At 46.6% G+C, this 25,168-nt stretch overlaps 1 protein-coding gene across 7 annotated transcripts in view; it reads right to left on the bottom strand.

Moving 5' to 3' along the window:
* The window catches only part of SIPA1L2 (signal induced proliferation associated 1 like 2), a 222,509-nt gene that overhangs the window by 63,024 nt on the left and 134,317 nt on the right, over nt 1–25,168 (bottom strand). For all 7 annotated transcript variants that reach the window (XM_053910190.1, XM_019419003.2, XM_019419006.2 and 4 more), the window contains 5 exons: nt 24,755–24,888; nt 22,880–23,068; nt 16,780–16,954; nt 12,414–12,517; nt 2,500–2,657 (listed from right to left, as the gene is read on the bottom strand). In XM_053910190.1, coding sequence (XP_053766165.1) covers nt 2,500–2,657; nt 12,414–12,517; nt 16,780–16,954; nt 22,880–23,068; nt 24,755–24,888 — 760 coding nt within the window. The remainder of the gene's footprint in view (nt 1–2,499; nt 2,658–12,413; nt 12,518–16,779; nt 16,955–22,879; nt 23,069–24,754; nt 24,889–25,168) is intronic.

A 25,168-nucleotide genomic window follows, 5' to 3' on the forward strand; every position in this document is an offset into this window, starting at 1 on the left:
TCCTTCGAGACGCGTCCACCGATTAAGACGCGGCAATTCAGAAAACAGTTGACCTGGACTATGTTTTGTCGTTTCCTTGGAAATTCTCTTAATGAATTTATCTTGTCACTGGTCTGCTTTGAGGACCAGAGAATAAACGAAAGGGCCCTGGAAGGTGTTTTTGGAAAATGCGAGCGCCGTAACCTTATTCCATGTGACAAGAGTTAGCGTGGCTTCATAAAATGCGATGGAAGGGATGTGACTATAGTATTCAAGAAGATTATTACCGACTTGTTGAGGAATACTCGTGAAGTTTTTAAGCATGATGGGTATGAATGTTTACGAGGCACTTTCCAGAATTTGATGTGCTCTACTGACTATACATTTGAATCTCATGAGCAAACGGTAATTTAGTGATAACAACGTGGGTTCTTAAAAATCAATGATTCCAGATTTGAATGATTTGCACGCTGCTATCCTGTGTCAGAGAAAACAGGACGCAGTCCACTTTGTTTACGGGAAAGATTTACATCCAGTCCCAGACTGGCTTCAACATCCCTCCCTGGTCATTTTATTACTTTATTTGTTATTTTATTAAAACCAGAAAACCTGAAACAAATGAAAATAGACATTACCGTTCCTTACGATTTTTGGTGCTCGTGCACCATCTCATAAAGTGAGTATAAACGAAATGGAAAGTAATTCAAAATACTTGACTTGACCTAAAAAGAGCAGCCAATAAGATAACACCAAATCCCATATAGCTGTAGGCTTAAGTTTCCAACCCATGTGGGGCGCCTGGGTGGCTCAGTTGGTTAAGCGTCTGACTTCGGCTCAGGTCGTGGGTTTGTGGGTTCGAGCCCCGCGTCGGGCTCTGTGCTGACAGCTTGGAGCCTGGAGCCTGCTTCGGATTCTGTGTCTCCCCCTCTCTCTGTCCCTCCCATGCTCATGCTTTCTCTGTCTCTCAGTAATAAACAAATATTGAAAAAAAAAGTTTCCAACCCATTAGGAAGGTTCCTTTGAGGTTATTCTTCATAATGACCATTCATTGGATGAGATCTCAGAAGAATAATCCAATTTACCATGTCTGTACCAACATTATTGGTTTTAAACATATCCTCTAGACAGAACGGAGGTTATGCTTTTTTAAAAACATCATTTTGCTCGGATGTAAGAATCACCGGGGTGTGTGTGGGGGGGGGTGGGGGGACGCACCAATGCTCAAGTCAATCCCAGGTCTCTGGGATTCGCAAACTGCACAGTAGGGCCAGAGAATTTCCACACTTAACAAGCTGACCGTGAGGCACCACGCGGGCTGAGAACTACCAGCTTATGGACTCTTGTGCTCCTCTGGGCTGGGCGTGGGGCGGGGACGTGTACCGGCAACAGCTAACACCCAGACCAGCTTCTCTGCCTTTAGGAGAGCACCCTTCACAGTCTTCAGGGTCTCCCCACCCCGGGCCAGCACACACACAGGCACCCTGCCCTCGGCCCGGCGGCCCAGCACTTACTGTTTTAGGATGAAAAAGGGAAATAACCTTTGGGGAGTGCCAGGAACTCTCGGTGGCATTCTGCATAATTTCTGCTTCTTCTACAAGCGGATGTAGGTACTCTTATCCTCCACTTTAAGGGAAGGAATTAAAGGTAAAACAGTGCGTACAAAGTACCGTGAGCAGCGAGGCTGGGTTCTATACTCAGGTCAGAGAACCACTCTTTTACCAACACCCCCAAATCTTCCAGCGGTAACTACTTTGTACACGAGTCTTCGGGGGAGGGATAGTCAGAAACAGGCTCAGGATTCTGAGGCACACGTATGGCCTTTTTTTTTTTTTTTTTAGGTTTATTTACTTATTTTTGAGAGAGAGAGAGAGAGAGTGAGCGAGCGAGCGAGTGCACAAGCAGGGGAGGGACAGAGAGAGAGAGAGAGAATCCAAAGCAGGCTCTGTGCTGTCAGCGCAGAGCCTGACATGGGGCTCGAACTCACAAGCCATGAGATCATGACCTGAGCCAAAATCAAGAGTCAGATGCCTAACCATCTGAGCCACCCGGGCGCCGCAGGCGTATGGCCCTTTGAAATCACCAAAGCAAGCGCCAATTCCTGGTCTCAGGCACCCTGGGGGAGGCAGTGTTTCCAAGATCTTGGAGGAGAAGAAATGTTTTAGCCCTGCAGTAACTACTTCTGCTAGCAAAGAGCCAAAATGGCCACACCATCCACCTCTGAGGCTGGGATTAATTAAGCTATGGTTCCGGCAGGGTCTGGATGCAGTTTTTAAGGGGAAATTGAGGAAATGTGTAATCTACAATGTTGAACGCTCAGGCATTTCATTTTGCAAAACAGGAAAAGAGGCAATTATTTCTTACAGAAACTACCTGAGTGAAGACCGTGGAAATATAATTAGAAAAAGGAAAAAGGATAATTATGGGGTGAGAGATAATAATTGCAAAACAAAGATATTTCAGGAGAAGGTGTTCTGTTGAAATAGACCCCGCGGAATAAAGCATCAGTGATGGCAGACTCACCTGTAACACACGTTTTCGGTACACGGATTGTGCACTTTGACTATGACAAAGACGTGCTGAAAGTGAGACCGGATGCTTCGTGGAGTAAAAGGAAGTGCTCCGGGTTCTTGGAAGACAATGGTCACAATGTCATTTCCGATATGCCTTTTCCTCAGAAGCTGCGGTCAAGAAAGCGAACACACAGAGTTACCAACACGGTTTTCTGTAAAAACCCAATGTGTAGAAATACACAACTCACTCGTCTTTCCATCAAAACGAATTTTTTTTTAATGTTTATTTTTGAGAGAGAGAGAGACAGAGTGCGAGGGGGGAGGGGCAGAGAGGGAGACACAGAATCCGACAGAATTCTACCAGATTAATGGCTGGAAAATGCAATGGGGTATAATCTTATAAATTACAAACGTGGCAGGAGAGAAGGAACCCCAGAGCAGTAACAGTCTATTGTTTTTAAGTTTCTTTATTTATTTTGAGAGACAGACAAAATACGTAAGTGGAGGTGGAGGGGGGAGAGGGGGCGGAGAGAAAAAGAGAGAGAGAGGAGGAGAGAGTGAGTCCCAAGTAGGCACAGAGCCCTATGTGGGGCTCGAACCCATGAACCGTGAGATCATGATCTGAGCCGAAACCAAGAGTCTGACACTTAACCAAACGAGTCACCCAGGAGCCCCCAGAGCAGTAACATTTTAACAGCAATTTCATTTTTGATGTTCCTTTTGCCTAGAACGTTCCCTTCCACCCCCAGTTTCTCCTAGACAACTCACTTAGGGCTCTCGTTAGGTATCACCTCACCTGAAAGGAACTTTCTTGACAAGCCTACCTTGGCACGCCACCCTGACTGATGCCCAGGCCGATTTCTAGTACATGAGTTGCCATCGTCTGTGCTGTTGACTGACTTGTGTATCAGGTCATAATGTCCAGAAGGGCAGGAGACCTGTCTCATAGACTTCTGATTTCCTAGTTTCTAATGGCCTGTCCAGGACATAGCCGACACCCAGTACACATTTGCTGAGTGAATAAATGGGTGACAGAGATAAGCGATCACAGCCACACAACACTCTGCAATAAAACTGGGATCACACCTTTGAATGTATGTCGATAAATCCATACACAAAAGCCCTCTCTAAGTTTATGCAAGTAAAACCATAGCATCTGTGCTCACAAAGTTTGTGATCTTCAGTTTTAATAGATACAATAATCTTTATAGGAGTTGGTGATGTCACTGCGGGAATGAGATAATCTCAGGTAGTAAATCTCTCTTTACTAGCAATAATAAAGACAACGAGCTTGCTCTTAAATTTATTTGGCACCTATAGAACATACCTCACCGTAAAGAGCATTAAGTTCAACTCTTAAAGCCTTTGAAGCCCAGACACAAAAAGGGTTTCATTGTCAGGCCCCTGACTTGTGATTTAGCACGATAAAAGGTCTGGAAGCATGGGGACGAAACGTTCAAACGTTCCTTCTTCCCGAGTTCTCTACGTGCCAGTTAAATTACCGAGTCACATGCTGAAAAACTCCCAGTTAAATCAGCCTGGCTGAAGTCATATGCGCAAAAAAGCCCACCTTACTGTCTGGGTCAAGTATTGAAACATACACAAATATATTTTAACACAGACCCAATGGACCATCTGTAGTTTTAAAAATGTTTGCAAAGTAAGTTAAAATGTGCCATTTCGGGCGCAGGTGAAAAAAATCTGTAGCAAACTAGGTCCTACACGGTGTGTGGTTATTTACCCATACTACAGATGGACACGGACGAGAACCACAATAAGCGTTTCATGTAAGGAAAAGAAAATGGAAGGAAAGAGAACTCTCTAAACCAAACATCAATAGCTGAAAATTGCACTAGCTTAAGATGTTCTTCCCTCATCTCCACAATAACTGAAATACAGGATTCATAGGTACTATAATAGGACAAGCAGGGAAATCAGGAACAAATGAAACGATTAAAAGAACGATCTTAAATACCTAACACCGTGTGCACCAGATCGGCTGAATGTGACACACAACAGCTGACACCATACTTTTACAACATTTTTTTTCTAAGTTTATTCATTTATCTAGAGAGAGAGAGAGAGAGAGAGAGAGAGAGAGAGAACTGGGGGTGGGGCAGGGGCAGAGAGAGAGAAAAGGAGAGAGAGAGAATCCCAAGCAGGCTCTGAGCTCCACAGAACCTGATATGGGGCTCGAACTCACATACTGGGAAGTCATGACCGGAGCTGAAACCGAGAGTCGGGTGCTCAACCGACTGAGCCACCCGGCGCCCCAGCCCACACCATACTTTACTCGATATCCTTGAAACACGAGAGTTCTCAGATTGACAGGAAGATGGCGGTCACGATGGCCAAGGCCACAGAGTGAATTCTGTAGCCCTTCCTGCCTGTGGGGCTGCTGCGTTGAACTTGACCTTGGCCAGCCCTCTCAAATTAATCAGGCACGAACTCATTAGTCGGTGCCTCCTCGCTCTGCTGCGGGAGCAACGGCAAACTGGACAGCTACTCCCGTCCATTTTCTCCTCGAGCAAAGGGAAGACTGGGTCTCACACCACAGGAACACGGAAAGCCCAACTTCAGGGCTGGTTCCCTTGACAACACGTCCCTTCCTAAGCACATTCTTTGGCTCTGTAACGGGGCCAAAAATGTTTTTAAAAGTCTAGTTAAGGGGCGCCTGGGTAGCTCAGTCGGTTAAGCGTCCGGCTTTGGCTGAGGTCATGATCTCGCGGTTTGTGAGTTCGAGCCCCGCGTCGGGCTCTGTGCTGACAGCTCACAGCCTGGAGCCTGTTTTGGATTCTGTGTCTCCCTCTCTCTCTCTGCCCCTCCTCCGCTCGCACTCTGTCTCTCGCTCTCAAAAATAAATAAACATTAAAAAAAAAAAAAAAAAAAAAAAAAAAAACCAAGTAAAAGTCTGGTTAATTTAACCACGGTTGCAAAATGCACTTGGTGAGACAGTAAACTGTTTGGCCGGGTGGGGGAAAAAGGAGAGTCATCAGCAAAGTAAAATCTGAAGCTCTTTGCAAGAGAATAAAATAAAATAAAATAAATTAACACCTTGCCCATTAACAGGATGCTTGAATTTGTTTAGAGGCTAAAAGAAATAGAACATCTGGAAGGGTAACAGAAATATTCACTGTTTTCCAGGATCTTGCCAAACATTAAATAACCTTAAGTAATTTTTCAAACTTCTTATATAAAGGAAAACAGTTTTCTTCAGTTGTTACTTCTGTTTGTCTTCTCATTGGCCAGTGAAATTCTGTGCGATCAGAGTCCGGAACGGGAAGGGGAAAGAGTGTGGCAATCCAGCAAGATATGAAGGCAAACCCACGGGTGACCAAGACCCCTACGGCACGATTTGTCTCAGGAATGCAGGACCGATGCCTTCTAGTGCTAACTGCTCCTTTGAACATGTGAAGCACTTTTCAGTGCCAAGAGGACCGCCTTCGTGTCTTCGACTGCAAGACTGAGTTAATAAATATTGTGTTAGATAGGGGCGCCTGGGTGGCTCAGTCAGTTGAGCGTCTGACTCGCGGTTTCGGCTCAGGTCATGATCTCATGGTTTGTGGGTTTGAGCCCCGCGTCAGGCTCGGCACTGATGGTGCGGGAGTCTGTTTGGGATCCCCTCTCTCTCCCCCGCTCTCTGCCCCTCCCCTACTTGTGCGCGCTCTCTCTCTCAAAATAAACTTATTAAAAAAAGATCTTTTAGTAAAAACGTATTGTGTTAGACAGATTCACCCAATCCTATGAAATGCCCAATGCTTCATTCAAGCAGTGAAACAGGACAATTAGAGTGAAATGTGACTCTTCACCCAGTTCCATAGCAAAAAGCATCCAGATGCTGCAGAAATACCAACCTTAGGGTTTATGCTCAATCCCATCGCCAGCCTTCACGGCCTCACAGGACCGGTTTTAACTTGGGGCAACAATTAAAAGCAAGTGCAAACAATGGTCCAGTAGCCACACCTTGGTCAAAGGTGGCAGAAAGTTAAGTCAGATCTACTGGCCTCTGTGCAAACAGGTTCGTTTGTTGATTTTTTTTTTTTTTTTTTTAAGCATAGTAAGAAGAAGCATTTCGCACCTAATTCTGGAGGGGAGTGGGAAGCAGGCTGTACAATATGAAAGAAAAGCAATTGGGATGTGGTTCAGAAGTCTCTGAGAGTCAGAATTAGTGAAGAGAAAAATTTAATTTGAAACTGGAAAAGGCCGATCTCCAGAGAGAGACTCCGGTCTTAAGAAGCAAAGATGTGAAAATCAGCATGATTTCAAAGAGAAAACTGCACCATTAAACGACTACAGTTTACGTTCTGAAATTCAAAGAGATGAGCCCAGAACGGAGCAAAAAATGACATGTATCCCTGTGAAAACCAATCACAAGTTCTGGGTCTCAGTCCTTGGATTGGAATCTCACGTCCCATCGTTAGGAACAGGGTTGACCAAGAGTCCTTTGACCCCATCCCTCCCACCTCTCTGACCTTATCATGCACCCCTTTTCCCCTCCCAGATAGCTACCTCATCCCTCCAACAACCCAGCTTGTTTCTGCCACGGGGACCTTACGCTTGCTACCCTCTTGTGTGGGAAGTTTCTCCCCCTCACACGAAGGGCTAGCTTCTCCCACTTCAGACACCTTCCTAATTTTGCATGTGTTCATACAACACCCCCACACACACACCCTCACGTACTCTATACTCAAGACTCAACACCAGCGGTTAGAATTTTGTTTTGATTTTTAGGAGACATCTAGAGTTTCCTGTGGAAAGTAGAAACAGGAATGTAGAACATTAGTATAATAAGAAAGAGGAGGAAACCTCTGCACATGACCGCATAAATACAAAAGATCTGTATCCAGGGACGGAGGGCCTTGCCTACCGCTCCCCACACACAAAAAAGTGAACACCAGGGCAACTAACCACTCTTATCTCAGATCAGCAAGATCGTATCGAATTCAACTGCAGTTTTGAAAATTCATCACTGATACACGTTATACAACCGATATAAAAATACTGCATAAACTATTTACTGCAAAACACTATATAAAACAATTTTACCAATAGGAAAAGTAAATGGACAAACCAGTTGAGCAAGCAAGGCGGAATATTCTGCAAACAGAGAAACAAAATTAACCAAGAATGTGGATTTTTAAAGTGAAGATAAGAGGTTGGGGCACCTGAGTGGCTCAGTTGGTTGAGCGTCCGACTTCAGCTCAGGTCATGATCTCACAGTCCGTGGGTTCGAGCCCCACGTCAGGCTCTGTGCTGACAGCTCAGAGCTTGGAGCCTGCTTCAGATTCTGTGTCTCCCTCTTTCTCTGCCCCTCCCCCGTTCATGCTCTGTCTCTCTTGTCTCAAAAATAAACATTAAAAAAAAATTTTTTTTTAATTAAAAAAAAATAAAGTGAAGATAAGGGGAGGAATATGAAGATACAACTATTTCTTTTTTTTTATTTTTTTTTAACGTTTATTTATTATTGAGAGACACAGAGACACAGAGCGTGAGCAGGGGAGGGGTAGAGAGAGAGGGAGACACAGAATCCAAAACAGGCTCCAGGCTCTGAGCTGTCAGCACAGAGCCCGACGCGGGGCTCGAACCCACAAACCACGAGATCATGACCTGAGCCAAAGTCGGTCGCCTAACCAACCGAGCCACCCAGGCGCCCCGAAGACACAACTATTTCTGATACTGGGTCCTACCAACCCTATTGTAAGCAATCGTTCTTATTGTCTGGTGTAAGTACACATTGCTATTTAGGGCCTGGGGATAAATCTAATCGTGGAACGCTGCATAGGCATTTTATTCTTCCAAAAGATTCCATATTATGATTTATACGTGAACCTAACTGCAGTCAGGACCAGTTCGTATAGCACTTAATGAGGTAGATTCCTCCTGCATGTGAACGGTTCCTTAGCAGTTCCAATTAGGACTTACAGAAGTGCGTGCACAAACCCCTTAAGGCAGGCCGGCCATTTATCCAAATTATATGGAGAAAGGGTTGCAGCCTGGCTCAAACCTAACAAGCTGTGTCTCCATGACCTCTGTCGAGATCAAGTCCGTCCCTAGTCTAACACCAGTATTCTTCAAACGGAATCTCAGAGACCTAGGAGCTTGGCCTTATTCCTTAGGTATCCAAGGGGCTCGGACACCTCTTCCAAGCAGAGCAGTTTACCGTTTACGCGTGCATTTAAAAAAATAATAATTGACGATGTGCCAGGCACCATGCTCCCTTCCTCCATTTTATGTACTTAGACTGAAGAAAAGGTCTGTCTGCCAAAGTGAGGACTGAAACTCATTTGTGGGGTTCTTTCCACTGATAACATCCCACGACAGCCGACCTATGATCTGTCTACAGGACAAGCAGACGGGGAAGCACGCAGGGGTGTCAGCCCTGGGAAAAGAGACCCGGGTGCCAGACTGACCCAGAGAGAAGGAGGGGTCTTCAGGGAAGAGAGGAAACCACTCCAAGAGCAGGCTTTCTTATCATTCCCTGGGGCTGGCTAGGTTTTCTTTGTAAGAGTCCTGCATTCCAAACACCAAACTCTTTTGCAACAGGGGTAAACTCTCTAAAGACTTTTAATGCGTCCTGGAATCAGCGTTCAGCTTGATTTATTACAAGAACAAACACAAGAAATTATATCTGATGTGGACGAGTCTGGGCCAGTTACATAGTCACAAATACCATGGTGCTAATGAGGCCAAAGTTCCAGGCACAATTCATGTACAGGCCAGCTAAGTGCTATGTTCTGTGGCCCCAACTGCACTCATGAGCCCAGCCGGTCGTTTCAGACATTTCTACCCCTGGTATTAACATAATCTGTAGGCATGGGTGGGTGGGTGGGGGACGCGGAGGGAGCCGGTACAACCCAGAACAAATCTGGGAAGTACATGTGCCAAGACTACACGGTGCCATCATTTTTATCTACAGACAGAATATTCTGGTAACAACCCAGGATGAGCAAAATATTACATGCCAAAGTAAAAATAATCTTCTGAAACTCTTGGTAAGTTAGCCCCTTACTTTCTCAACTCCAGGCCTTAGGTGTTCATGACAGATCCCTAGGCCTAGGAATAGGAAAATAAAATGCAAATTAAGTCATTTAAAATATTGTGCTTTATTATCTAATAAATGGTGAAAAACAGTCAACTAAAACCTAATCGAACACACGCTGTGCCGGGCACTATGAAGTGCTTTGTATGTAGTAGCTTGTCTAATTCCAGTCACCATCCACGACAGGTTCATTCATTCACTGAACAAATATTTACTGGCCGCTTACCATGTTCTGGGTATGGTTCTGGGCGCACAGGGACACCTCAGTGAAGAAATGAGATCAAAGCCCCCGTATTCAGGGATAAAGGAAACTACAGCATAGAAAATTTTGCCCAAGGTCCCAAAGCGAGGAGCTGGGATTCAAATCCAGATAGTGTGGCCCCAGAATTCCTGCTTGTAACAACCACCTATTTCTGCTGAAGCTGTTTTTCCACCTAGAAGCAGGAAGCCTCAAAGAGGACCCTAGAGTCACAGAAATCTGACAGTAAGAGGGAAATGCTGTGTACCGTCTAGTCCAAATATCATGTGTGCCCCATCTCCCCACTGCCAAACCCGTGGAAAATATCTCTAAGACGCAACGTTCTTAGGGCACCTGGTGGCTCAGTCGGTTAAGCATCCAACTTCGGCTCAGGTCGTGGTTTCACGGTCTGTGCGTTCAAGCCCTGCATCGGGCTCTGTGCTGACAGCTCGGAGCCTGGAGCCTGCTTTGGATTCTGTGTCTCCCCCTCTCTCTCTGCCCCTCCCTGCTCGTGCCCTCACAAACAAATAAAACATTAAACAAAATTTAAAATCCAACGTTCTTTCCCTCTGAGCCTAGGCGCTGCCCCCCAGAATCCTTCTCGACACAGTGCTCCAAGCAGCCGCCACTGGCCATCTGAACCACGTCCCCATTATACAATTATCGAATTTCCTGAGAGGCTGAGACCTCACGCAAAGCCACAAGGCAAGTGGCTGGGTGTGGCGAATTCGGCATACGTCCACTGACCCTTGTCTCCACTCTTGACCGCCCCCTTTAGATTATGAATACTTGCCCACACAGCGGTTAGTGCACAGATTTCCCAGTGGACCACACTAAGGATCATACGGATTCCAGACACAATAAGAACAGTTAAAAAAGCAAAACAATTCTACAGTTTTCTAGCATCAGCATAACGACCCGATGTCATGGATTCTCACTCAAGTTACAAAAATAAAAACGGCAACAACAAAAAAACTCAAAGAGGTAACAGGGAAGCTTAAAGAAGTCATTAAGCTACAGAGTCTGTAATGTGCAGTATTAATTTACAGGTTTGTTTGTTTGTTTGTTTTTTTAATTTCCAGTTTGGGAACTTTAAACGCCCCTCCTCCATCCCCCACTCCCCAAACCCCATCCCTCCATTTACTTTTCTGTGTGTATAGGGCTTTAAGGATAGTTTCAGTGAAAAAGTCAGGTACGGAGAACTCATAAACCCAGATTTCAAATACCACGCAACAGAAAGGGGGAAGGGAAAGCCTGGTTCGAGTTCTGCTAACAAACAGCAAAGCCCAGCAGACTTCAGATTCCAGAGGCTGCCAGATGGGAAACGATGAGGCCAATCCAGTTTGGAGTCCGATGGCTCAAGTAATTAGGGAACTGGAAGGGCTTTGTGGTTTGAACAGTCGATGACCGGGGTCAAAAGGCACTGGCTCTACTTTGGCTAACGTACTGACAGATTTCTTGGCCTGAAGAAGCCCTATCGCTTTTCCGAGCAACAACTCACACGGAGTTTAATTCCTGAATGATTCACACGTATCTGCCGGGCAACTGCACTGCTCTAAATTAAGCTTCTTAATATCGAGTGAATCCGTGTGGCATTATTCCAGATAACTATTTTTTTGAGAGCTAGAAGTCCTTTAGGTTAAAACATCGATACATACATACATACGTGTGGTCCAGGGATTGTAACTCTTGTCTCTTAAAAACACATACAGATATGTGATCAAAAGAAAGATCTTCGGATGGTGGTGGGAAGGAATCGGATTACTGGGAAACACTTCAGATCATTCAGGAAGGACAAGGGATTGAGGTGAAGCATCAGGCAAGTGGCCAGAAAATCCAGCTAGCAACGAGAAGGAAAAGTCAAAGAGGAGCCGTCCCTGCTGCAAAGTGCTGGGCTGAAATCAGGGGCCTGCCTTCTCAGCCCGGCTGTAGGGTCTAAGGTGGTTCTTGCAATTAGTGATAGGGACAATGCAAATGGTTTCTGTGCAAGATGTGTGTTTTGACTACCTTCATGTGTTTTACAAGCATTCAAAAAAAAAAAAAAAAGAAGAAAACATCTCTGCTGCAGTTAAGTTTCATTCATTGAACATATACTTACTGAGCAACTCCTTTGCGGTCCCTGGTACATCAATGTATTTACAGCAAAGGAGTGTGGTTACGTGACGTCAGAAATAAACTGCCTAAGCATGAAACCAAACTTTGCTTCAACTCCCGATTTAACCAAATGCAATCAAATCACTAAAATGGAATCATGTCACCAATAAGTTCTAAGATCCGTCCTTTCAGTATTTTCTGTAAGTAAGTTATCCACCCATATGCAGAAACCCGGGCTCAGGTTACTTACCCAGCTCGCTCACTTATAACGAACACGGCCGACACGAGTTTCCATTAAGATTTTGCCTAGCGAGCAATAAAGGTGTGTGTGCAGAAGAGTTTCCAAGTTTTATGAGGAAAGAGTGCAATATAACTTATGCAGAAATACTCCGGTTTAAAGGCCAAATACTTCCCAATGACAAAAGAGTCAAAGATTATTAACGCCATTCAAGAATCCGCCCCCCGCCCCCGCAAGTGATTCTTTGCAAATTCTAACGACAGGAAGCCCCTCAGTGCGCTGACCTGAGATCTGGAAAGAGGAGGGCGGACCTACCTGCTGTCTGTTGTTGGGCATGTGGGGAAGCATGGTGGACACGTGGAACATGACTTCATAGTCTTTGTACGTCGTGTAGAGGGAGTGAGTTCCTGTAGAATCAGCTAAAAACAGAGGATGATGACAAAAATAAGCCAGGCAAGTACAAAAGTCAGCGATGTGACACTTACAAGGTCGTTTTGCCAAAGGCAATTCAATTGCAAGCAACAAACCACCCAACCATAAACCACAAGTGTCCTGGGTGACCATTCTGCCCTCTCGCTGCATGCTGTTCCTGCCACTTCTAACCCGTGTCTAGCGGCCACCCTGCCCCACTTGGGTGTGTGTGTGTGTGTGTGTGTGTGTGTGTGTGTATGGTTAATTCTTGCGTGATTCTTGGGCACCTGATCTTCCAGAACTCAAAAAAATGAAATGGGACTGAGTTAATATGGAAATGAGAACAAAATAATGTTCAGGATTTCTTTCCCTGAATGATGTAATTAATTTTCTTCTCTTTTCAACAGGCAATGTAATGATGAAGTCCTATGATTAAGACGGCAGAGAATGAAGGTGGCCTCTTACTGTATATTTTGCACTGACACATGTTAGAAACCATGACATCCGAACCCGTCTTAATCATACAGCTATTCACCTTCTGAAAAGCAGAATGATTCTTTGCAAACTCAAAATCCATCTGTATTACCAATAGATGATCACAGACGCAGAGTGTCAGGAACCTGAACCAACACAGTGACTGTAAAACACTTAAGTCATAATTTCAGGGTGTAGTTTCGAACCACTTTGAATATGGATAAATAAAGACAAAAAGATACATGGAAAATAAGATGTAAACAGAATTCGGGGCTGCCTTTTTCAATCTTTGGGCAACATATAGGTTTATGTTTCTACCTTATAAACAAGAAACAATGCTATTCGGGGTCATTTAAAACGAAGTTTATTTCATTGCGTTTGTTGGGGAAGATCTAGGTAATCACCTTGGGTTAACTTTTTTTTCCCTTAATCTAAATATTTTAATTTACTTTAAAGACATGAATACATCTAGCATTCGTGGGCCTTTATGATTTTCTTCCTGAATCCTGCAGTTTTTCTTTTGAATATTCATTCTGACTCAGAAGCAGTCCTGAAAGTTTTCTAGAAAAAGCATCACATACAGTTTTGCAGAGTCTGAGGAGGTACTCACAGAAGGCAACTGAATGGAAAAAGGGAAGAATTTAAAATGTTTATATACGGATACTGACAAATCAACGTGCAGATGGTAAGAGAGGATATTTCTCTAATAAGCTGTATATTTCTGGTCCCCAATAAAGCAATTTTCTCTTTTAACTATGTATTAAACACACATCTGTTACTTTTCGTAGGACTTCATGGAAAGTAACGTTCCATTCCAACTGTCTTGGCTAAAGAATGTGGCTTTGGAAGTGAGCAAGCACGGTCATAAGGGAGCAATGATTGTCTTCTTTTATGAGGAACTGACTGGCTAATAACAACATGAAGGCCAGGGGATGAGATAACCCAGCACATTCAATGACTCCCATCACAACACACTGCTATTCAGATGGTTAAAATTCAGTTAGAGACATCCTTATAGGTAGTTAGTAGGTCTAGACAACAGGTTTCAGCTTCAGGAAATTGCAGTGAAGGAAGAAAAATGCATTTTGGGGGGAAACACTTTTAAAAATATGATCACTGGGGCGCCTGGTGGCTCAGTCAGTCGAGCATCTGACTCTTGATTTCGGCTCAGGTCATGATCCCAGGGTCATGGGATCGAGCCCCGCATCGGGCTCTGTGCTGAGTGTGGAGCCTGCTTGGGATTCTCTCTCTCTCTCTCTCTCTCTCTCTCTCTCTCTCTCTCTCTCTCTCTCCTCCCCTTTGCCCCTTTGCCCTACTCACACTCTCTCTCTCCACTTTCTCTAAAATAAAAAAAAAAGAGATCATCATTAGTCTATCCCAAACAGTACTATAAGATGGCCTTCTGAAATTATATATTCTGCAAGTTTTCATCATAAATATCAGTATGGTAATGGGGAAGGTAAACAGATGAGCTTGTTCGAGGATCTGCTGCAAATATTTCTATTGGGCAAGAGCGGCAGGCCATCAAGGCGGAGCCCAGTTTCGTCATTCTCTGCATCCAGACCGGAAGGGGCTGGGCTGCCCACGGCCTGGGGTCCGTACTCTGGTGAGCAGAGAGCATCTTAGTGGCTCATGATCATGTGATCCTACTGCGTTTCACTTTGTACCTGAGACAGAAAGAACCCGTTTCAAAGCCAGAAAGGACATCCCAGATACTCCAGCCCAACACTCTCAATTTTGCTTGTGGCCCGGATCCGAAGAGGGAGGACAGAGTGAAAGCTCCAACTCCCATAAATTTAAGAAGGAAGATTTTTTGTGTGTGTTCCACGAAAGACAAAATTTTATCTGAGCATTTCATGAAATGTAATTCTTAGAAACTTCCTCTTTACTAAAGGGATGTCTTAGGCTTCACATCTCCTGGAACGCCTTACTCATAAAAATAACTTGGATTTGTTGATTATGAGAATCAATGCATCAAAATCTCGTTCTTACATTATCATTTCCCTGAGCAAAGGTGCTTAGTGCTACATCTGTGATGTAACAAGGACTTCTCCTAGGTCATAAAAATTTAAAGCTGATGTCCATTCTTACACGTAGGGAAACATTCATATTATCTGTGTTGTGCTTTCACAGAATGGATGGATCAGAAGGTCTTGTGGCGTTTCCTCGATCCACCCCGCTGAAGAAAGATGACAGGCATTCATGATAATGAATCCACATCAGCAGTGACTTTCCTGGAAGGATATCCCTAAGGGCAGCATGCCCGCACCTCTAGGGGGTGGGTGGTGGTTTGCATGCAAGGGAGTTGGCCAAGAAAAAAAAAGAAAAGTCCAGCAAGGTCGCACCGATTTTTCTTAAAATATGTGGATATTCACCGTGGGCATCACAAATTATTCTACAGTCTTTACAGATCTGAGGCATGAGCAATAGGCATTCAAAACAACAATCAAACTCCAGCCCTCGCATGTGTGAAGGACACACAGGGGCCCGCATACGAGTTAACACTGTCTCTCCAGGTCTTATCATCCATGTTCTAAACGTAACTTCCAAAAAAAACAAGATAAAAAGCCGGATCTGACTGATAGGTACACAAAGACCCAGCACCACCCTGATGTAGACAAGAATCAGTGAGGGTCCCAAGGTGACGGACACTGGGGACACAGAGTCGTGGAACCTCAGATGGCCTCACACGGACGCTCCCACGGGGAAAGGCCTCACTTCACTACCCCTACTAGGACTGGGTTGTGTGCTCTCCCACATCCTCCAATTGTAGAAACTACCTGCTCGTGTTTATTTGTTTGTTTATTTATTTAATGTTTATTTTTAAGAGAGAAAGTGAGAGACAGAGTGCAAGCAGGGGAGGGGCAGAGAGAGAGAGAGAGAGAGGGAGACACAGAATCCAAAGCAGGCACCAGGCTCTGGGCTGTCAGCACAGAGCCTGACACGGGGCTTGAACTCACGAACCACGAGACCATGACCTGGGCCGAAGTCAGACCCTTAACCGACTGAGCCACCCAGGCGCCCCACTGCTCATCTTTTATTAAAAGAGCAAGCGGTTAATTGCTTGATAATAAGGAAAATTGTCCAAAATACACATAATTACTCTGGCTGATATTTTAAAGGCTGATAGCAATAAAATTGAACAGCCTAAATATGAAGATAACATATTTAGAATGTATGAGGACCAGAAGGAATATGATTATCTAAATGAAGACACAAGACAAATGTGCACATCACAGGATGGAGGTGAGTCTGTGTTTTAAATCGGCACCTCAGAGCTAACGTGTGCCCCTCTCAAGGGGACGTGGGTAAGGTCCCTGGGAAACAGGACGCATCAGTTTTTAACCACTGCTTCAATTCCCCAGTTAACATCGTGAAACCAGAAATGAACAGAACGGGCCCGAGACCATGGCAGGAGTGGACGCGGTAACATTCTGTCTTTTAGAAATGAACGCAGTGCGCGTCCTCGGTATATACTGGAACAAGGGTGTGGTAGAAGAGGGGAGGCTAAAAGAAAGAAGGAAATATTAAAAGATTCTTCGCGAAGCACTGGGGAATCTCTCTGCTGGTGTTACAAAAAAAGAATTGACCTTTTGAGCTCGTGTGAAACACACACCTCTTGAGAAATGTGCCTCCTTTGCTCGTCTGAGGAAATCTAAACTCTGTCCCGAAGAAGCTTGGCCAGGCTGCTGCTGGGGTCAAGAACGGGAGGGCATGTGATCGCTCACTTAGATTTATGCGGTACGCCTACCTCTGGAGGATTCGATTTGTGCACACACACAAATATGAAGCTTACTTTTATTGTCTAGCTGAGCTCGGTATTTGCTAAATCCTTTCAGCCGGACTCTCTGGCCCAGAAGATCAAGGAATTCTTCAAAAGCTGGTCCCGCCGTCTCATTGTTATACATCTCCTCCTCTGTGCTCTGGCCTGCTTTGCAGTAAAGGATCCCAATCTTGTGCTGAAAGCTCAGCTGAAATGGGGGGAGAAATGTAATTACTTGGCAAAGAGTATCAGACATGCTAACTTCTAGTAAGATTAAAACTACAGAGAGCACGCCAGGACGATTCCCAGAAGCAAATAAGCGAAAAGAGGAAGAAGCAAGGGTCACTGCACAAAATGCTACAAATACACAACCCAGAAACCCCAAAATGCAGCTGGAGAAACGGCAGGAATCCTACGAAACAGAATGTATAGAATGGCCATGTGGGATCGACCAGGTTTCCAAAATGGACAGACAAGTTCAGGCATCTACTTAAACATACAAGCATGGAAATACCTAATTTTATACCCTTCATATAATAAGAAGCATCATCTCCTATGTTAGGGGGAAAAAAAAAAAGAGGCCACGACTTTAAAGTTTCCCCTCTCTGGTTCCTGATGCTTCTTTTGTTGTTAGTTGAACATTCAGGAAAATATGAAAGACTGTCATGAAAACACAAACCAAATTAAGGTCTGGTAAGGAGGGAATCCCAGGGGAAACTGTGATATATGTATATAAATAGAATAATGTTTTGTTTCCATAAAAATAACTCTGGCTATACAATTACAGTTATTTCTATACTTTTGGCTATCCTGAAAAGAAAACATCTGCTAAATATACAAAAGCCGTAAAGAATTTTGATAGCGATTGAGGAGATCCTGCTGTAACGCTATCTTGCAGTCAATCTCTTATCAAGCTGGTAGCCAAAGGCTTGCTTTCTCCCAAGGCCGGGGAGAAACTGGAACCATTTTTTACAGTTTTCTTATTATATCCAAAGAGAAACTACTCCTCACTCACGCAATCAGCGCACTTGATCTTACTACCGGCAATCTGAGCCTCAAAAACGGACAGATTATCAGACATCACCGGCTTCCTAAAGGCATCAATCCATAACACCGTTCACTTTCATTATCGAGCTATAAAACAGAGCCTTTAATCAAAATTTACAGCTGACTCGCCGTAAAGTAAGGCAAAACGATACTCCTTTCCCTTGAGCGGCAAAGTGACAAAAGCGGTCTCATCCACGTTACCTGATGACAACGTACAATCCAAGAAAGGTAGGAAGTCACCTGCCAGGGTGATCTAAGCAGCCCGTAGGAAGTAACCTCACTGCGCATTAGGATAAATTTAGAGTTGAACAGACAGTCAACCACAACTGCACAGTGAACACGGTGATTCGTGCCCTGAGTGTGGGGATATGAGATGCTGGGCACAAGCTATTTTCCAGCCACACTATCGCGCATTTTATTGAACCAGTTCTTTAGGAGGGTCAAGTACAAAAATATTTCCCTTCATCCAGAGACTGAGGAATGTATGTTTCTGACCAACTCCCCAAATAAATGAGACACTGTATTTACTGCAAACGGACCATCGTCTAAAAAGTAGTACGAAGTGGAATAAAAACGCCTGATTTTACTTCATTCTGAACGCTAATTGTTCCTGAGTGACTCAGAAGACGTTTCAGGATCTTACGGCACGCCAGGGAAACACGGGACTAGCAAGCATCACCCTGGACATTGGTGATCTCAGCGACCATCAGGATCCACCATAATCCTCTAACAAGGCCTCAGAATGCCTGCTTCCCGGCCTAGATATCTTGTTGGTTTGACTTCTCTTTTGCCATCAGAAGACGACTTCACCTCTCTCCAGTTATTTGGCCCTAGCCTGTAGGGGAGTCCGCCAGAAATAGAGCGGGATGGTGAGCCCTGGCGTGTGTAACCCGGCGTCCCGTGGGCCCCAATGTCCCTGCATCCAGGTACCCGCGGCTTCCCCCGCAGCCAGTAGACAGGGCCGCACGGCCGCACGCTCGGTCCCGTTGGCCTGTCCTCTGCTCTTCAACCTGCCGCTCACGTCAAAGTGCTGTCAGGCCATGTGCCAACACCACCTGGCCACCTCGTCTTGCGCGGCCCGGCCTCCGATGCCCCCTGGCTGCTCCAGAGGGGGACCACTTTCCCATCTTAACGCTCCCACTCCTTTGGGAGGAGGCCCAGAGGAGCAAAGCTGCTTGGGGCCCCACGGTTTGGGCTAGTGCGGCCTCACGTCCGCTAAGCAGAGCCCTCACCCGACGGGCACAATTTCTGTCTGTGATTCCAGAGTCTCCTGGACTTGCTATTCCTTGTGGACTCTCATTTGGGCAAAGGCCAAACACCCAGAGAACCGAACTCCCCTGGGCCTACCCCGCTGGCTGTGGTGCCGTCCACTTCACACCCTTCTCCCCAGCCGTCGGACAAGCCAGCCTGAGTCTAGACCCTGCCTGTGAATGGGTCTAGAATCTGCCTGTGCAGATTGCCTGTCACAGACCCTGCCTGTGAATCTGCCCACCCTCCAAGAAGCCCCTGGGCCCACGGAAATTAGGGGATGTGCTCCAAGAGATTTCAAAGCCCACAGGTGCTCACGAGGGCGACCAGAGCTCTGCTGCAGGGAAAATGTCCCGTGGGACACGCGCAGCCTGGCAGGGGCACCGAGCACGTTTACCGTGAGGAGGCCGCAAGATGGGACTACCCCTAGGGACTTCGAGCAAACAGTTGGGGCCGGCTTGCTACGGTGGCTGCCATTCCACTAAAATGGGAACAGAATGAAACGCCGTGAAGACACAGCTCTGACTTAAACATTTTAACAAACCTCACGAAAACAGTCGAAACGCCACACGACCATCACCCCCCTTACGCTAGCAACAGACCTGCACACAGCTGGTAACGCACCCTGCAGTTAATCAGGGCACAGTTAAAGGGGGGATCCCACCCCCCAAGTACCAAAATGCTCAATTCTCGTGGAACAGGGTTTGTAGCCAAGCTTTCCAGACCTCGGGCCGCCCCCCTCCGCTCCGACCCATCCCGCCGTCCTTGCTTTAGCCATTCCGACTTGGGCAACGGCCAGTCCCACAGTCCTGGGGGAGAGCTCAGCCGGCTCTCAGGTGTCCGTGCTGTCGCAGACCAGAAATCCCCGCTTGTTGAAACCGCATACTGCCTCAGTGCGGAGAGCTGGACGTACAGACGGGCTGCTCAGACAGACAACCCAGCGCGGGAGGTCTCCTTTGGTTTCTGGGACTGGATAATGACTGACTGCTGGGTTCCCAAGGCCAGAAGCCCAGTCATCACTGACAAGAAAATTTAAATTTAAATGAAGGGGACAAACACAAAGCTTCTGAATTGTCTTGCAAATAAACTGGAGTGTGCAGGGAAGCCCTTTCCTTCCAGGGCATTCTATCCTCTCTGGGTCTGTTTACCCCCAGCGAGCTTGCAGCCTCATTTATTTGGACATACGTGACTTAGAAGCAAGCATGGTGTGCAAATCAACCCCAATATCTAGGGTGGTGAGGGGACACGAGGAAGGGACGGCTGGCCCAAGGACAAACTAGCCATTCTGCCCCAGAAGCCATGATCTTCTAAGAGAGGGAGCCGCCACGACTTACCTGAATTTTTTTTTTTTTTTTTTTTTGGTCAACCTACATAATTTTAGAAAGCCACCTGTTACATAAATTAGGATAGTCTTTTAAAACAGGAAACATGGGATTTTAGAGGTTGACAGGTGAATTTATGCAGAGAAAGGAACACAAGTTTCAGAGTCTCGCTTAATAGTTACTTACTTCCCTCGTCACTCTCCACGACTAACCTGTGTCCTGGACACAGCAGGTGCCCTTTCCGACCTTGTTGAGCCAGGGTGGGCTATAAACCCCAGGAGAGCAGAAGACGACAATATATCCTCTGAGTATTTTTTTCACGATTAAAAACCCTTAAGAACAGTACCATATAACTGGCCCGTACCATTCCTGTGCGGATTTACATTTAAGAAGGAGACTAAGAAGGGTGCTCCTCGGAATAAACTCTCAGACACTCTAATGGTTAGTGGCAACTTTTAAGGGTCCTTTAGAAACCAGAAAGTTAAAAAGGGCCGTCCAATCTCTTAGAGATGAAAATAAACAGCATCTCTTCCTCACGGAATACGGGAACCAGACACCATCAAGAGGTACGGAAAGTTTAACACCACAATGTACACCGTTAAGAAAGTATATCAAAGTCACACAAATACAATTGCCAAAGAAAAAAACACGTGAAATACAACCAGAGCTAAAGAACGCATTGGTTTACTTAAAAGCAGAACCCAATTTTCAAAGCATTAATTTTGACATCGCACTACAAAAAGCACCTAAACTCTGGATTAAAATTAAAAAATTGCCTGGCATAGCTTCTGGACCTATTCTGCTAAACAGGCATCCCAAATTCGTGCTTCATTTCGTGAGGAGATGGTCAACGGTAGCTGCTGCGACCGTCTCTCAGGGCCTTGAGGACTTTGGGATTCAGGCCCGCGGTTCATGGGCCATCTGTGGAATTTTCTAGAGCAGCCTGAGGGAACCACCTACCTCATCCGCCAAGACCCTGCTATACAGCAAGTACAGCGATATACTTTAAGGGGAGAACCGCATACACTGGCAACATAAAGGGACCCAGAACTACGGCATTCTCCCGTGACGTGCAAAATCATAAAAAGAAACATGAAAATAAGACGTGAAAGTTATTGCGATTCTTCTCAACAAGCCTGCTTGAACGTGACAGCATCTGGACCCGCACCGATACATCCACGATCCCTCCAAGATCGTGTTTCCCTCATCGGCTTCACGGACATCTCGTACATTCCACGCACTTTCCCGGTCACGATCACGGTCGAACTATCTTGGGGACCACGCGGTTTTACAAGTCAACTGTTCTAGGCTGGAGTTTCGGTTTGGTTTCGTTGTTTTTAATATGTCAGCCTTCCTGAGACAGACAGGTCCCAGGCTTATTCATTCTCAATGTTATGGTGGCTACTTCCTCCAGCTGATCACACAGAGTGCTAATTCCTTACACAAAGTTCCTATCTCAGCACTCTCAGAATTCCAGCGATCTGAGTATGAGCCACACTGCTGTTACTGGGTCAACCAAGAAATGCCTCGCATTCTCTCCAAAACGAGCAGAAAAATTTTCCTTAGGAAATTCAAGAAATACACATCACCAGTGTCTTTCTGCTTTTTCTGCTCATTTAAAATCAGTTGCATATATTTGGGTGCCTCCTTGTCAGTCTCCCCTCCAAGTTATCTCGCATATGCCACTTAAAAGACCTCTTTCTATCTTCCGCACCACCGTCTCAAGCCTGCCTGTCATTAATTCTCTCCTGGACGATGTCAACGGACCATAATTGAACTCCAGGCCATCGTCCTTCTTGATCGTCTCCAGCCTATCTCATTCCCTTCCAGCAGAATAATCTTCCTAGAATCCAGCTCTGATAGTGCCGTGTCCTACCAAAAAGCTTCCATGGCTCCCTACTGCCTCCTGAATGGAGTGCAAACTCCTTAGCCTAGCTCTAAGTTTCAGCATACTTTCTTATTGTTGTTGTTTAAACTACAACCACCCTAGATGTGCCCCTGTCTTATAAAGAAACAAGTCATAGTTCCTAAAGCGGCCAACTACTCACATCTCCCTCCTGGAATTCTACCCAAGTCCCAGCTGCGATGCTACCTCCCTTCAGGAGATTTGCCATCTGGTGTGTTTGTTATTCCTTCTTTTCCCAAGGCACACTCACTGCCCTCAAACCTCTCCAAGATCCACCACCATATTTATTCTTCCCTGCAGAGGTTTTATGCTCTCGGTCTTACCATCCCCACCGGGCGAGGGGCTACGTCTTAACTTCAGTCTTCCCAAGGCACGCTGTCCACTCCTACCTGTTAGTGTGGAACGCCTCATACACAGCGGACACGAATAAATGCTAGCTCGGGGAAAGGCGCGATGTGAGTTTTTTGAAACCCCGGAAGAAACACCACCGATGTCTAATAATCATGAATCAGATGTGGTCTCGCTAGCCGGGTCAGGGCAAGTCCCAAACATTTAGAAACGCAGACACGAAGTCATACCCCGAACACACAGTCTCGCACGCTGTACACACCCCTTGTTCATCCAGCTTGAGCAGCTGCTCCGCGACCTTGGGGGAATTCGAAGCCTGTCTCAGGCACTGAATGCTCAGCTCTGGAATGACGTACTCCAGAACTTCTTTGAGAGGTAGTCCCCGCGCGGTCCCGTGCCTGGCGGTGGAGGGTATGGCGTCTTCCAAAATCGCGCCGCGCAGGGTTGTAAGCTGCAGGGGCAAAACAGAAGGCTTCAGAACGTCACGGAAGAATTCGTGCTTACTCCTGGTTACTTCTCTGAGGCACAAGTTTTGAGCTGCCTTGCAGAGGAAGGAAAGGAGGTCTCTTTTCCCAGAGGAGCAGGGGAGACGACAGCCCCCGACTGGCGGAAGCAAAATCAGCACAGCCTCTAAACAACAAAAGTGCACGGGGCTGGGGGGCTAAGCCGGGAGGGGGTTGCAACAGATGTGGGCCCGCAGAAGGGGGGGGGGCAGGCAGAGTGCTGCTGGGGAAACTGACGTCCCCACTGCTCTCAGACGGAACAGGACGTCGACACAGAGGAGCAGCTGGAGGTCACGGGGCTGGGCCTGGTCACCGGCACCCCCTCCGGCCCCTCCCTTCTCTTTCCCTATTGCCCTACTGTTCCACACCAACGTTTCTTCCATTCCTTTCTCTTTTTCTATTTAACTTTCCACTGCTGACTGGTCCTGAAGCTGAATGGGGATATCCGGCGACAGGCCCGGGCAGGGTGATTCAGGGCTCTGAGGATTCCTCACTCTCGAATGTTACCCCATGACTCGTGAGAGGTCCTCAGGTCTCTGAGGCACACACGGGCTCGCCGTTCTGACACACGCCGCAGAGGGGAAAGCCCGGCAGCAACTCGCTCTGGCTGTACCCACCCTGACTCTGGGAAGAGAACTGTTAGCATGCAAGAGAGGCGGGGTGAGGGCTGTAGCAACGACGTCTGCTATGTGCGTCATGCTCTAGAACACCACCGCCCAGCAGAGTTTGGGGCAACGGCGAGACTGCGCTCATCTGGGCTAGCTGATGCGGGAGCCACGTTGGCTCCACGTGGCTACTGGGCACTTGTGACCAGCGGGTCTTTGCAATTCCATTCCGTTACTTTAAACGGCCGCGTGCGGCTCATGGCTACTGAACGGGACAGCACGGGTCTATAACTTCAAACCCGGCACCGTGAGAGAGGGACTCACCTCCTGTCTATGCTGCGTAGAGCCCGCCATCGCCGGAGCACCGGGCCAGAGCCGCTCTGGTACACGGCCTCGTGCACACACAGGAGACTGGCAAAGGGCTCGCTCTTCTCTCTTTGATCCGGAAGGAGCCAACCAACACCCACACGTGGCATGCTTGTCACATACGCTCCCCCTCTAAGTGCAGTGGGTCACGAGGATAAAACCTCACGTGCGGGCCAGATCTCATTCCTCGTAATCAGCCTCTCTACTGATCCGGGTGTGCGCCGTGTGCCGTTCGTACAACAACCTCGCGTTTCACGCAAAGCGAGGCAAGCGAGGCACGAAGCCAGGGCCCCGATGCGGGAGGTGTGCGGGGGCGGCATGGCCACGCTCACCCCTACTGCCGACTCCTGGGTTTCCTGCATTAGATTTTGCAAGTTCTGACATGCGCTGTCCAGGTCATAGGTGTCCCCTCTCAGCCCCTAAATCCCACATTCTTACCATTTTCCCTTTTCTACCACGTAAGGGGGAAGTAACATCGTGGCCGCTTAACATCTGTGACAGGCTCTCAAATTTTTATTTGGAATAAGATACTGCAGGCTCTGTCAAAGATCTTAAAGACTACCATCAGTGACATTCAAAAGGAAACTCAATACCTTGTCCAAAATAATCTAAAGCAGTAACTTCAGCCCAGGACAGTAACGACACACGCACGGCAGCTATTACCTCGCTCGTCCTGAAGGCCACCCGGTAGTTGAACTGGGACCCTTCTTTCTCCTTGGCGTCTTCCACCTTCTCTCTCCGGATGCTGACTGCCACAGGGCCAAGGTTTTCATCTATCCCAAAGTAGTTCTGGTGCTCTGTAACAGGAGGCAGTGGTGGCATAAAAAGAAAGGAACAAAGAACCGCGTGGGTATCTCCGGGCTCGTCCGTCTGTCAAATCTCTGAAGAAATACCGCACGGGTCTGGGTACACGATTCCCCACCGGGGGTTTGATCGGAGTGTTTTGTTTCCAAGTCAGATGTATTCGTACGTCTCATTTTCCACTACTTCCTCCTCTCCTGCGGCTCGTCCCCAGCTCGCGAGCAGCAGGAGCCCTCCTGTCCCCTGCCACAATTCACGGTGTCACATGAAGAGTGT

Source organism: Panthera pardus, unplaced genomic scaffold (genome assembly GCF_024362965.1).
Source record: "Panthera pardus isolate Hobbes unplaced genomic scaffold, ASM2436296v1 HiC_scaffold_22, whole genome shotgun sequence".
Lineage (NCBI taxonomy): Eukaryota > Metazoa > Chordata > Mammalia > Carnivora > Felidae > Panthera > Panthera pardus.